The 14,524-nt window shown below is 35.0% G+C and overlaps 1 protein-coding gene across 4 annotated transcripts in view; it reads right to left on the bottom strand.

Annotated features, from left to right (window-relative positions):
- The window catches only part of CAMSAP1 (calmodulin regulated spectrin associated protein 1), a 119,097-nt gene that overhangs the window by 13,785 nt on the left and 90,788 nt on the right, over window positions 1-14,524 (bottom strand). For 3 of the 4 annotated variants that reach the window (XM_036749580.1, XM_036749581.1, XM_036749579.1), the window contains 4 exons: window positions 11,417-11,558; window positions 9,718-9,857; window positions 9,522-9,618; window positions 7,662-7,839 (listed from right to left, as the gene is read on the bottom strand). In XM_036749580.1, the coding sequence (XP_036605475.1) occupies window positions 7,662-7,839; window positions 9,522-9,618; window positions 9,718-9,857; window positions 11,417-11,558 (557 nt within the window). The remainder of the gene's footprint in view (window positions 1-7,661; window positions 7,840-9,521; window positions 9,619-9,717; window positions 9,858-11,416; window positions 11,559-14,524) is intronic. The other variant, XM_036749582.1, reaches the window with a different exon arrangement.

Here is a 14,524-nt window from a genome sequence, read left to right as displayed (position 1 = left end):
TCATTGCCTGGATCCTGTGCCTAGAATGCTTTCCCTCCTCACCACTATCTCCTTGTTTCTATGGCCCAATTCAAGACTCAGGTAAAATCCCACCTTATATATGAAGCTTATCTCAATACAATACCATTACAAGTTCCTTCTGAGATTACCTTCCATGTATACTGCATATATCTTATGTGTACAGTTATTTGCACATAGATACACACACACACACACACACACACACACACACACACATGAATAGGAGTTCTTTGAGGGGAGAGACCAGGTTTTTTGCCTTTCTTTATATCCCCAGCTAGCACTAGCACAGTACCGGACATAAAGTGAACACTTAATAATACTTGTTGCCTGACTGACTGAAAGAATCCTGTTGACTCTCTAGAGATCATAAAATAATCAAGAGACATTTTGTTAAGCACCAGTTATATCTATATGTTAGCACTGAGACCATAAAGACAAAAATAAAACAATCCCTGTCGTCAAGGAGCTTACAAGAGCAAAAAATTATACAATGGTTCGAAAAATAAGTAAAATTCATTTAAAAGAATCTCAGTGGGGAGAGCACCAGCCCTGGAGTCAGGAGGACCTGAGTTCAAATCTGACCTCAGACATCTGACATACTTACTAGCTGTGTGACCTTGGCCAAGCCACTTAACCTGAATTGCCCTGCCTTTGCTCCTCCAAAAAAAAAAAAAAGAAAGAAAGAAAAGAAAAGAATCATCTATATATATTTGAAAAGTATCCCTGATGAAAATATGAGAAAGCAACACTATATTTTTACCAAAAAAAAATTTCTACAACAGACTACATCTTCACAATTATATAACTGATTAAACGAGAACACAAAATCCCAATTTTGGGATGAGCAAACTGAATTGAGAGCTTAAGTGACTTGACTAGGGTTACAATGATAGTTAAGTAGCTAGGATTCAACCCTTGTTTCTCAGTCCTAATTCAGTTCTCTGCATCAGTAACGTCAAACAAATAGAAATGCTTCATGTTGACTTTAAAAATTACAAATTAACATTTTCTATGTTTTATTATATTTATTTTATTAAACATTTCCCAATTACATTTTAATTTAGGTTCGTGAGCAGTCAGAAATTTTGCATGGTATGTAGGTAGCAATTTTTACACCTATACTCTGAGATACAATGGATGCATCCAATATTTACCAAGTAATCAGCATATACCCAACCTTATATAAAGCACTGTGCATGTCAGGAAGCTGATAATAAGAATAACAAAAATAATAACAATTTAACAACTAACATTAGTACAGCACTCTAAGATTTACAAAGTTGTTTTATTCTTCAAAATAACCTGTGTGGTAGGTTTGTCAGTTAACAAGCATTTATTAAATGTGACTAAGGGGCAAGCACTGTGCTGGGAACAGAAAAACAAAAAAAATAGTCTCTTCCCCTTCAGGAGGTCACAATCTAAGAAGGGAAAAAAATATGTACACATATAAGTAGTAATGAGCACCACAGACTCCCCAGGCCTCGGGCCCAAAAATGCCCAAATGGTCCAGTTAGAAATTGAAGGCACAAGGGTGAAGGTCCTAGGCATAGCTATATAATAGAGTTAAGGAAATAAGTAACATCAAAAGAGGGTGCTGTTCTTTAGAGAAAGATAGCTAAAGTTCCAAATTAAACAATAAAACTATACCCATTTCATTGATTAACCAGATATGCTGAAGTCCACCTACAGCTGCATGACAAACTTCACATAATCCAGAAGTAGGCATAGCTCTTTGAACCTCATGGACTACTTACTTCCATGTAGGGTACTATTGCTAATGACATGGACACATCCCCAAGGGCAACTGGGGGACTTAAGGAGATATACCCATCAGAGCATTATACATCCTTGTTGAGAGTGTATGTATCCTTGCTGTTACTAACCAATAAAAGTTTTTTGTTTAATTTTAGGGCCATCCACCTAGTTTACCTCAATCTCATCAAATCTAAGTCCTCCTGCAGGAATCACTGCGCATAAATATAGTCTGAATATGAATACAAATATAGCCAAAATAAGATAAATACAAAATAAAGGCAGCAATAAGACATTAACAGCTGGAGGAATCAGTAAAGGCCTCATTTGGGAGGGCACTTGAGTGAAAACTTTGAAGACAATTAGGAATTCTAAGAGGTAAAAGAAAGAATGCATGCTAGGAATAGAGAAAACCTGAAGGAAGATATGGAAACAAGAGAAGGAATGTCATGTCATTCTTAAAAAGAAAAAGTGAGTAACTTATTCAATTTAAAAACACCCTGTAAAACAGAAGCACACTACCCTTATTTGTTAAAGACATGGTTTACTTAGTAAACACCAAATAATCAGTAATTAAACCAATGCAGTTTCCACAAATACTTTCAGTAAAGTACTGGGACAATTTTTTTTTTAAATTAATAGCATTTCTATATGGCAATAAGAAAATCTATGAGGGCCTAATTGAAAAGGAAATATTTTCACATAACTGCAAAGCTCATAAAAAATCCAAGAATCAATCTATTAAGGCACATTCAAGACATATAATTGCCAATTAAAAAATGTTCTTTAAAAAATTAAATAAACTTAATTAAGAGATAATATGACAACTGTAGACAGAGAGCTGGCCTCAAAGACAAACAAGTTCAAGTCCCACCTCTGACACATACTATGTGACCCTGGACAAGTCATTTAACTTCTCAGTACTACAGGTAATTCCCTGAAACTATAAGATGCAAAGAAGGCATGGCCCTGCATTAATAGGCATTTCTTCTCCTGTGACTTCCTCATAACAATGAAATCACAGGCCTTATCTCTTAAATAGTTTGAGGGAGAGTCACTGCTGCCAATAATAAAAATATTATCTAAATTAACTTAGAGATTCACTGCTATCCTGATCTACCTAGGGAATACTTTCTAGGGCTAGATTAAATAATAAGAACACATTTAGAGAAAAAAAGGTGTGAAATCTCAAGAGAAGTAATTTTAAAAAGTAGGAATGAAGGGAGAATAGCTAAGGGAACCTTAAATCCTTTGCAGAGATAGGAGACTATCTGAGTATGGGACACTATGTATTAGACATTTCTGACGTGTTGGTTAGTTTTGCTAAAGTGTTTTGTTTCCCCTTTTATTCTTTCTTATTCTTTCTGAGAGTAGGGCAGAGAAGGGTTTATTGGGAAATGTACATACTATAAAAACAAAAGATATCAATAAAATTTATTTAAAAGAGAAGTAATGAATATACTTGAGATAAATGAGAACTAACATATCAATGTAAACAAAAGGCAAACTATACTTGATTTAAAACAATGTAAATGAAAGAATGTTCTAAATTGCAACTAAATGGTATGCAATTTTATTGAGCTTAGACCCAAAGAAGATATGAGTTACCTTCTTACTTCACTGAAACACTGGGGGTTGAGAGGAAGAGAAGAGAGACTCTATGGATGTGGAACATTATACATATATATCGTCAGATGCAGCAAAAACAGTTCTGCTTAACTATAATACTTTTTTTCTTCTCTTTAATATTTTTTTTATAAGAGAAGACTCACTGGATCTTGGGAACTAAGGAGGGATATAATCAGAAATGACAGTAATGTAAAAACAAAAACAGTAACAATATTTTATTTTTTTTTAAATAAAGATCAATGCTAACATTGGAAAAAGTAGTTTCAGTTGAGGGATAAGCCTGGAACCTAGACTGCGAAAGGTTGAAAAGTAGGAGGGGGGCGAAGCCAAGATGGCAGCTGGAAAGCAGGGACTAGCGTGAGCTCCCCGGCGAGCCCCTCCAAAAACCTATTAAAAAATGGCTCTGAACCAATTCTAGAACTGCAGAACCCACAAAATAGCAGAGGGAAGAAGGGCTCCAGTCCAGGACAGCCTGGATGGGCTCTGGGTGAGGTCTATACTGCACAGAGCTGGGAGTGGAGCACAGTGGAGTGGAGCAGAGCCTAGAGTGGGGGGCGCAGACCAACCAGACCAGGAGCCGGGCGGAGCGAGCCCTAGCGCCCTGAATCAGTGAGCTGCAGCAGTTACCAGACTTCTCAACCCACAAACACCAAAGACAACAGAGAAGGTTAGTGGGAAAAGCTGCTGGGAACAGAGTTTAAAAAGGAGTTCACGGTGTTTGGCCACCGCCCCAGGGGCAGCGGAGGTAGGGCAGCTACAGAACTACAGCTGCAATTGCTTCCAGCCTCAGGTCCACCAGGTGGGAGGAATTAAGTGGCGGATCAGAGCAGGAGTGCACAGCCTGCTGAAGATCTAAGTCCAGTCTGGGTTGGGGGTTCTTGTGGAAGGAGGAGTGCAGGTGTGGCAGAGCTGGCGCATCCCCCCAGGCTTGGAACATAGTTCTCTTAACTCTACAAGCAGTCAAATCCCGCTGAAAAACTCAAGGGTCAAGTTAGTTGGTTGGGAATATGGCCAGGCAGCAAAAACGCACCCAGATTCAGTCTCAGACTTTGGATTCTTTCTTTGCTGACAAAGAAGACCAAAACATACAGCCTAAAGAAGACAACAAAGTCATAGAGCCTACAACAAAAGCCTCCAAGAAAAACATGAACTGGTCTCAGGCCATGCAAGAGCTCAAAAAGGATTTGGAAAAGCAAGTCAGAGAAGTAGAGGAAAAATTGGGAAGAGAAATGAGAAGGATGCAAGAAAACCATGAAATACAAGTCAATGACTTGCTAAAGGAGACCCAAAAAAAAAAATGCTGAAAAATACACTGAAGAAAACAACACCTTAAAAAATAGACTAACTCAAGTGGCAAAAGAGCTCCAAAAAAGCCAATGAGGAGAAGAATGCCTTGAAAGGCAGAATTAGCCAAATGGAAAAGGAGGTCCAAAAGACCACTGAAGAAAATACTACCTTAAAAATTAGATTGGAGCAAGTGGAAGCCAGTGACTTTATGAGAAATCAAGATATTATAAAACAGAACCAAAGGAATGAAAAAATGGAAGACAATGTAAAATATCTCAATGGAAAAACCACTGACCTGGAAAATAGATCCAGGAGAGATAATTTAAAAATTATTGCACTACCTGAAAGCCATGATCAAAAAAAGAGCCTAGATATCATCTTTCCAGAAATTATCAAGGAGAACTGCCCGGATATTCTAGAGCCACAGGGCAAAATAGAAATTGAAAGAATCCACCGATTGCCTCCTCAAATAGATCCCAAAAAGAAATCTCCTAGGAATATTGTCAACAAATTCTAGAGCTCCCAGATCAAGGAGGAGAAAATACTGCAAGCAGCCAGAAAGAAACAATTTGAGTATTGTGGAAACACAATCAGAATAACTCCAGATCTAGCAGCTTCTACATTATGGGATCGAAGGGTTTGGAATATGATATTCCGGAGGTCAATGGAGGTAGGATTAAAAACAAGAATCACCTACCCAGCAAAACTGAGTATCATGCTCCAAGGCAAAATAGGGACTTTTAATAAAATAGAGGACTTTCAAGCTTTCTCAGTGAAAAGACCAGAGCTGAATAGAAAATTTGACTTTCAAACACAAGAATCAAGAGAAGCATGAAAAGGTAATCAAGAAAAAGAAATTGCAAGGGACTTACTAAAGTTAAACTGTTTTGTTTACATTCCTACATGGAAAGATGATGTGTATGACTCATGAGACCTCAGTATTAGGGTAGCTGAAGGGAATATGCATATATATACACATATATATGTTTATGTATATATTATGTATATGTGAGTGTGTATGTATGTATGTATATGTGTGTGTGTGTGTGTGTGTGTGTGTGTGTGTGTGTGTGTGTACAGAGAGAGAGAGAGAGAGGGCACAGGGTGAGTTGAAGATGAAGGGAAGATAGCTAAAAGAAATAAAATCAAATTAAGGGATGAGAGAGGAATATATTGAGAGAGGGAGATAGGGAGAGATAGAATGGGGTAAATTATCTCGCATAAAAGTGGCAAGAAAAAGCAGTTCTGTAGCAAGGGAAGAGAAGTCAGGTGAGGGGGAATGAGTGAATCTTGCTCTCATCAGATTTGATCTGAGGAGGGAATACCATACATATTCAATTGGGTAAGTTACCCCACAGGAAAAAAGGAGGAAGAAGATTAAAAAAAGGAGGGGATGATAGAAGGGAGGGCAGATGGGGGTGGAGGTAATCAAAAACAAACACTTTCGAAAGGGGACAGGGCCAAGGGAGAAAATTCAATAAAGGGGGATAGGTTAGGAAGGAGCAAAATATAGTGAGTCTTTCACAACATGAGTATTGTGGAAGGGTTATACATAATGATACACATGTGGCCTATGTTGAATTGCTTGACTTCTTAGGGAAGGTGGGTGGGAAGGGAAGAGGGGAGAGAATTTGGAACTCAAAGTTTTAAAAATAGATGTTCAAAAACAAAAAAAAAGTTTTTGCGTGCAACTAGAAAATAAGATACACAGGCAATGGGGCGTAGAAATTTATCTTGCCCTACAAGAAAGGAAGGGAAAAGGGGATGGGAGGGGAGTGGGGTGACAGAAGGGAAGGCTGACTTGGAAACAGGGCAACCAGAATATACGCCATCTTGGAGTGGGGGGGAGGGTAGAAATGGGGAGAAAATTTGTAATTCAAACTCTTGTGAAAATCAATGCTGAAAACTAAATATATTAAATAAGTATAAAAGAAAAAAAATAAAGATATCAAAAAACTTATAGGCAGAAAAGGAGGTAGCCTGGCCATGTAGTGAGAGAAAGAGACAACAGATGGCAGCATAAGTATTACAGTGGTACCCAAGAAATGTTAAAAAAAAAAAAAAGAGAGAGAGAAAGGAGTATGGCAAAATTAGGTAGATTGACAATGGAACATTTATGAAAGAATATGGAGAATTTCACCAGGTAATAGGGCAAGGATGGGTCGCAATATGCACTCTTATTGATCACCCATTGATGAAATCCAAATCCACTCTTATTCTGAAGTACTTCAATAGTCCAATGCATCTGTAATCTTATTGATAAGGGTACTCCTTTAAATAATGCAGATCACTACTCATCCATGCCCTCGCATCCTGGATGACTCAAAGATGTTCTCCTGTAAATCTGTCATAGGAGAGTTCACTCAATGTTTTAGGGACTTTCCTCTTGTTGATATTGCATGATTATCTCTTACCCTACTGTAATCAACCAATTTTTTTTCTAGTCATCCATTTCTCTGATGACATCCTCTAAACTACTTCTCATGTAGAATTTTTGGTCTGTAATGAATTTCAAACTGTTAATACTCACCACTCATCTCTTCATTGCCCTTTAGGTAAAACGCAACTTCACTTCTACTTTGCTACAATACTTAAAAACAAGGACTTGATGCCTGTCCTCTAAGCTATGCAGTTTTACATAGTTTTAAAATGTTTCCCATAGTCATTCACATTCACTAAAATGTTTTACATAATCATTCACTTTTTAAAGAATGATGCATGGAAATATGAATCTTAGTGATGTTCATATTTTATATACTATAAGTCCTATATTACAAATTAAACTTTCACCTAGATTCAGCAAGACTATTTCTCTAATCTTTAAACCATTTATTATATTTTCCCCCTTACACAGGGAACACAAAAACAATCTGAAAACAAATCATTTTAAAAAAAACTTCAAAACAATTTCAGAAATACTAAAAAAAAGAAAAACAAGATAGTGAATTCTGGGGGCAGAAAGACAGACTTACAGATAGTCAGATTCTTCAGGGTGCAGGTAATACCTGTTGCAAGCTTCCGGTGGCAGCTGAACTGGAGGCTGCATATCTGCTTGGCCAGAAGTACTGGGGCTTGACATGAAACTTCGTTTAGTTGCATTGGAAATAGGAACAGGAGGGCGGCTACTTTTTTGATGCAAAACTGTTTTAGCTGTAGAAATATTTATTTTATAGTAATATTAGATTATTTTTAATTACTAAACATATTAGCAATACTATAAAATAAAATGCCATGATCTACGTAAAATGCTTCTGCTTTAAATCTAACTTCTCTTTGAAAAATGTTTAAAACTCAATACCTGAGTACATTTTTTTAGCAACAAAGTCCTAAAATATTATTAACAATATAAAAAAATCAAGATTATACTTCCTACAATAGAAGAGTAACAGAGAACAATCCTGACTGAACAAATTAAACATGACTAGCATACTTCAATCTTGATTTTTAACATTCTATCTATTCTATGGCTAAAATTCCTCTAGAACTTTTATCAGAAGTAGAAAATATGACATATACTCATACAACTATATGGTCTTAGGGATCATTCTATAATCCACCCCAAATCTATTTCTCAAAGCCAAATAATCAAGGATTCTATTTGCTTTTTACTGCCAGATGTAAAACGAGTTTGGTCTTACGATAAACACAAGACTTAAGGAACTTTCAATCAACAACTCCCGAAGGAAAGAATGAATGAAAAACACTGATTACCTGCCAACTACTGAGCTAAGCACTGAGGACACAAACAGAAAAAGCCCATAAAGAAGAATTTATCTGCAGGGCAGAAGAGAGGGCACTACAGTGACAGGACAAATGCCCAGGGGTCTTTAGGATGCATTAATAAGCCAGATGTCAGTCAGTGCCTAAGGATCTAGAGAGCACAGCCAGATCCTACACCCTCTATACTCTAGACAAGAGACCCTGGGTTAATCACTTGATGTCTGACTGCTTCAGTTACATGGTTAAGTAACAAGACAGGTACACTTAGGAAATGTAGATTTAGGTAAAGTGGTAGTTCAAAAGCCAAAGTCCCTTTAAAAATGAAAGTAAGGGAAGGAGAAAGGCAAAGTGAGTAGAGCACTGGCCCTGGAAACAGCAGAACCTGAGTTCAAATCCAACCTCAGACACTTGACACACATACTAGTTGTGTGACCTTGCGCAAGTCACTTAACCCCAATTGCCCTGCCTCCCCCCCCCCCCCAAAAAAAGAGAAAAGAGAAAGAAAGGCAAAGAATAAGGCCTTGGGTGATGACCACTGTTACAGGTCAGGCAGAAATATACCAGCAAAGGAGACAGAGAAAAACAAGCTGAAGAACACACATCATTTTCTATGGCAGTGGGTAGGCAACAGTTCAAAATGCTACAGAAAGGTCAAATTGGGAATAGGAAAAAAATCCACTGGATCTCGTTAGGAGCTCACTATAACTTTGAGAGAACAACAGAGTGGGAGGTCAAGTAAGTAGATTTACTTTTCATAGCAAAGCAATTCCTAAAGAAACCACTCAAAATGTCCACTGTACAAGAAAACAAAACAAAAAAAAAGCCACCAAGGCTCAAATCAATTTAATTTTTAAAAAGTGAAAGTCTTAGCAAAAAATAAGTCCACAGACTCCCAAAACAGACTTAAACAATCATTATCACAAAACAAACTGCAAGTTTGGACAGCAAATAAAGTTTACATAACCTCAGATGGAACAAGTTCATGAAAATAGTAGCAGTCTTACCAAAACACCTGTGATTAAAAAGGCTAGTAATCTATTAAAGAGGCTTTTCTTACTACTCAAGGGAAAAAGCCAATATAAACTTAGGTGTATCAAAAGTTAATCACTTACCATCTTTTACTTCTTGAACATCCCTTGGTTGTACAAAATCTGGCTTTACATTCTCAAACCACCAGAATAATTCCGCAATAAAAACCATAAGATTTGGCTTAAAGAATAAAATAAAGATAAAGTAAGTGACTTGTTTTAAATGTAAGTAGATCTCTAATATAATTGTATTAAATAATAAATACACTTTCATATTTACCTTTAGCACTAAAGGAGCATACAGCATGTCTTCTAAGGTGAGATAAAAGCATTTGTTCAGGTATTCATTTGAGAATTCTCTCAAAAGCTGAATATTGTATAAACTGTCAGCTATTGATGTTACTTCCTTCAAACATATATCTGGTGGGTAGAAACACAACTGAAATTTATTGCAAAGAAAAAGTTCTGTTTCACAATGTATTTCAATTATGCAACTATTAGTGAATTATGATGATGTGAAAAATACTACAAGAGAGGCAATATTGAACAAGATTATAAAATTATTAAGAATTTTTACAGTAACAGTAAAACCTCTAGAACAAAGTAAACCTTTCACACTGTATTCCATATGTTAGCAATCACTCGATAGGAAAAAAGGAACATAAAGGAAACATGGTGATTTAGAATTTAGAAGTTAATACCATGACTATTTAAAATTATTTGTGAGAAGGCTAATAGTCTCCAAAATGAAGATCAAAACTTATTTTCCATTATTCATCTTCCATATATAAAGAGACTATTCCATGAAATTCAAAGTGTCTTATATCCATTTCCTAAATAAATGTCTTCATATCCTTTTCTACACATTTTTTAAAATGGAGAAAGTAAAGAATTCTTTAAAATCCCTCAAGTCTACTCAATGATGACTGAGACATTATTCTTAAATGTAAATAAACATAAGAGAATAAAATCTATGACAATAAAAGCAGAGGCAAGAGGATGGCTAAAAAAAGAAGTTACACGTCAAAATAAACATCAAAAACAACTTTTCTACATCACATTTATTTGCCTTCCAAGCACACACATTAAAACAAAATTCACTTTGGTAGCAATATGAACAAACTGTGAGAAAGAAAACATACCAAATCAAAAGGGATTTTGTTTTATACTCTAAAGCAAAATCATTTCAGTAGCTGATTAGGGTTTTAAGGATTATAAGTTAATATCTGATAAACACTGCCTAAATCTACCCTAAACAAGTTCTGTCTTATTTTTAATTCCTTTAATGGGGGAGGGGGGCAGGGCAACTGGGGTTAAGTGACTTGCCCAAGGTCACACAGCTAGTACATGTGTCAAGTGTCTGAGGCCGGATTTGAACTCAGGTCCTCCTGACTCCAGCGCCGGTGCTCTACTCACTGCTTACTTTTAATTCTTATGAATTCACAGAACTATCAAACAGAATAATAATAATGATGACCTTCAGTTTCTCATCTATAAACTGAGGATAACAATGTCTTAACTACTTCACAAAGCTGTTGTGAGGAAAGCACTTTATACAATGCAAAGTGCTACGTAAAAGCAAATTATTATCACTATGATCTCTAATATAAGATTTTTAGATAAGTCATGATTTTGGCTTCTTGTCTTTCCCCCAAATAGAAATACCACTGCTTTAAAAATATGAATATAAATTTTTAGGAATCATCAGAAATTTCGTTTCTACATTGATTTTTATTTTAAAAACCAAAAAGATCCAGACATCTGAAGGGAATTTATATACCAGGACCTACAAAAGTCTAATCCTTTAGGGAAACATGTCTAGCCTATATCCTTTCTTTAGCACTTCAGCCGAATCTTTTCAGAAAACAAGTCTATTTGTCAGGCAAAATGCCGATCAAAAGTTAAGTATGACACTTACATAACTGAATTTAGAACCACTGCATTTAACTTTCTTAAAGGAAAAAATATTCTTTACTTACCATCCAATTTCATTTGTTCTGGACAATAATAGTGTATCACAGCTAAAAGAGCAGCACCATCACTGCCATCTTTCATTAGATCTTCCAGCAATGGAAAGTATGGTAATTGTCTATTTGAAAGATGTTCTCGTCGATATCGAACCTGTATTTGAGAAAGAAAATTTGTTTACATGAGGATGTTTTAAAATGTGTTTATACAAGTCATAACCTGCTATGTAATTTGACGTAGCAAAACATACAACTTATATTTTCTACATTGCTTAAAAACAATTATTTGCCCATAATACTAGACCTACTACCCAACCTGGAGGCTGACCTTTAAAAGGCTAATGAAAAACGGTGCACAAAAAGTAAGATACAAAAAGAGCATTACAGTCGAAATTACTTCAAACCTACATCATTTAAGGTTAAAATGTTTTACATTAGGAAATACTAATAAAATATCGGCTATTCTTTGCCTGAATAGCAACAAATTTTTAAATATAATGAAATGGTTTCTTTTTTAAGTAAGGCAACTACAAGTAAGTAAAACCAAGTAACAGGAAATTGAATCCATAGAAGAGTACTACATAAAACAATTACTTTTCAGTTTTCATACATTTGCATTAAGAATAAACTATGGCTAGTTACAATAGTTCAAAAACCTAATAAACTGTTTGAGACCTAACTAAAAAATTGAACATTTATGAAGACACATAACATAAATTAAATTTTTGGAAAAAGGAGTAACAATTTAATTTCAAATTTTAACCTATAAACTAAGAACTAATTCTAGATTCTAATGTGATCCACAATTCAATATCCAGTTTTAAAATGTTATTGTTACTCCCAATCAATTTTCTTCTATAGTTCAAATTGCAGGCAATCTCAAACTCTACAATAAAAATCATTAATTTTCAAGAAAAGTATAAACTAAACCAAAGCAAGAATAGTTATTATTTAGTAAAAAGTAATCATTTTCACAATTAGCTCTAAATCACAAAAAAGTACAATACAAATGTCGTGAGAATTGTTTATACTTTAAAATTCTATATGTTTTAGATAACAAATCTGCATTAATACAGATTAAAACTTGCTTTTCCTAACCTGAAGCACTCTATCATCTAAATAATAGGAATCATATTGTACCACAAGAGCACAGTCCACAGGTTCCAGCATGCAGTATGACATAGCATGCATCAGATCAGGCTTACACAAAAAAAAGATCATGAGACACATATGATGGTGATTAAACAAACTCATGCAGCAACTCAAAAGGTTTTATCCTCTACTGAAGGGGATAAGATGTGGATATTAAATCATCTATAATGTTCCAGTTAGCAGTTTAAGGAATCTAGGTTAAATTAATAAGAATACAGTAATGTGGGTTTTTCAAAGTTCTCTAGGCTTTTTGTAACTTAATGTAAAACTGGCACCTGCCAAATTATACTAGGAAATTTTTTTCTATTTTTAAAAGTTATTATTTTATTTTTTCTCTAAATAAATGTAAAAACAATTTTTAACATCCCTTTTTAAAATTTTGAGATCCAAATTCTCTTTCCCTCCCTCCTCTCCCCTCTCCTTGAGAATGCAAGTAATTCATCATCAATTTTTAATACAAACCTATTAGTAACTATCATAATAATGATTTATCTGATAAAATGAAATCTTAGGTACAGTACTTCCTGTTTTCAATTTATACATAATCTTTATTTGAAATCTTATTACTTTAAGGCCTACAATTCTACATGTATTCACTAAAAGTATCTATAATTAAGTCTGGCTCTAAGGATTTAAGAAGATAGGAAACTTTAAATGTTCTTAAAGATATTTTCCCCAACAAGCAAGAATACTACTGCTAATGTGAATGATATAAAACATATAAAATATACATCAGTATTTAATTTCTATTTACAAATTCTAAAATAATAATTTAGCACAAACAATTAAGTGTAAAAGGAGTAGGAAAATCAAGCTGAGTGCAGGCAGTCTCCAACTTATGAGATGTTATATAGTTCATTTTTAATTGAAATGTATAGCACTCTGGGAGAATCTGATTCCTTTAGCAGAAATAAACCTTCTCCTCCTCCGAATGTCCATACTACTATGTACCTTTTGTGCCATCCATCACACTATTTTTATTATAATTATCTGCATACAGGACTGTCTCCCCAGTAGGTTTTAAGATCCTCAAAGCCAAAGACATTATCTGCAAATCAATACAGGAAAGGAAAAAAAAAACTGCCTATGTATATCTAGCCATATCCATAACATAGAAATACTACTCTGTAACATAGAAATACTACTCTACTTTGCTACAAAATACAGTAGTTAGGAAATAAATTCAAGAAAGACTGGTCTGCAAACAATAAGCTTATATCTAATATCTGGCAAAATTCCAGAATCTATTGTTAAAGAGATGGCAAGTGAAAAAGAAAGCAGTGATCAAAAAGTTTGCAGATTCATAAATAACAAGTAATGCCAGAGTAACTGCATTTTTTTTTTTAGAAAGGATTATTATTAAACCAAAAAATCAGGCAAACACTATACAAGTATAGTTTCCCTAGATTTTAACATCTAACAAAGTCATGCTATTCTTTTGGATAAAATGAAAAGCACAGTTAAGTGGGTCCAGAACTGGCTGAATGAACAGACCCAAAAAACAGTAGGCATCAATGCCTTGATCTGAACTCAGAACGAAGTCTTTAGAGGTCCTCCCCTCAGCCCAGAGCTATTTAAAATTTTATCAATAACTTAGATGGAGGCTTAGATGGCATGCTGAGCAAATGACACAAACTAATAGAATGGATGGCACAGGTCAGGATCCAAAAAGATTTCGGCAGGCTAGAACACTGGGTCAAATCTAATTAAGATGAAATTAATAGGGATAAAAATATAAAATCTTATACTTAGGTTCCAAAAATCAAATTCCCAAGTTCAAAATGGGAGAAGTATGGCTAAACAGCAGTTTTTTCTGAAAAAGATTCAGAGTTTTTAGTGGGTTCCAATCTCGATGAGTCAATAGTACGACAGGCAGTCAAAAAACTAATGCAACCTTGGGTTCAGAGAAACATATCATCTAAAGAAACATATCATCATGTGCACAAATTAAATTTGTAATGTTTGACC

The sequence above is a fragment of the Trichosurus vulpecula genome, chromosome 3 (assembly GCF_011100635.1).
Source record: "Trichosurus vulpecula isolate mTriVul1 chromosome 3, mTriVul1.pri, whole genome shotgun sequence".
NCBI lineage: Eukaryota > Metazoa > Chordata > Mammalia > Diprotodontia > Phalangeridae > Trichosurus > Trichosurus vulpecula.
This window is presented reverse-complemented; position numbering and strand designations above follow the sequence as displayed.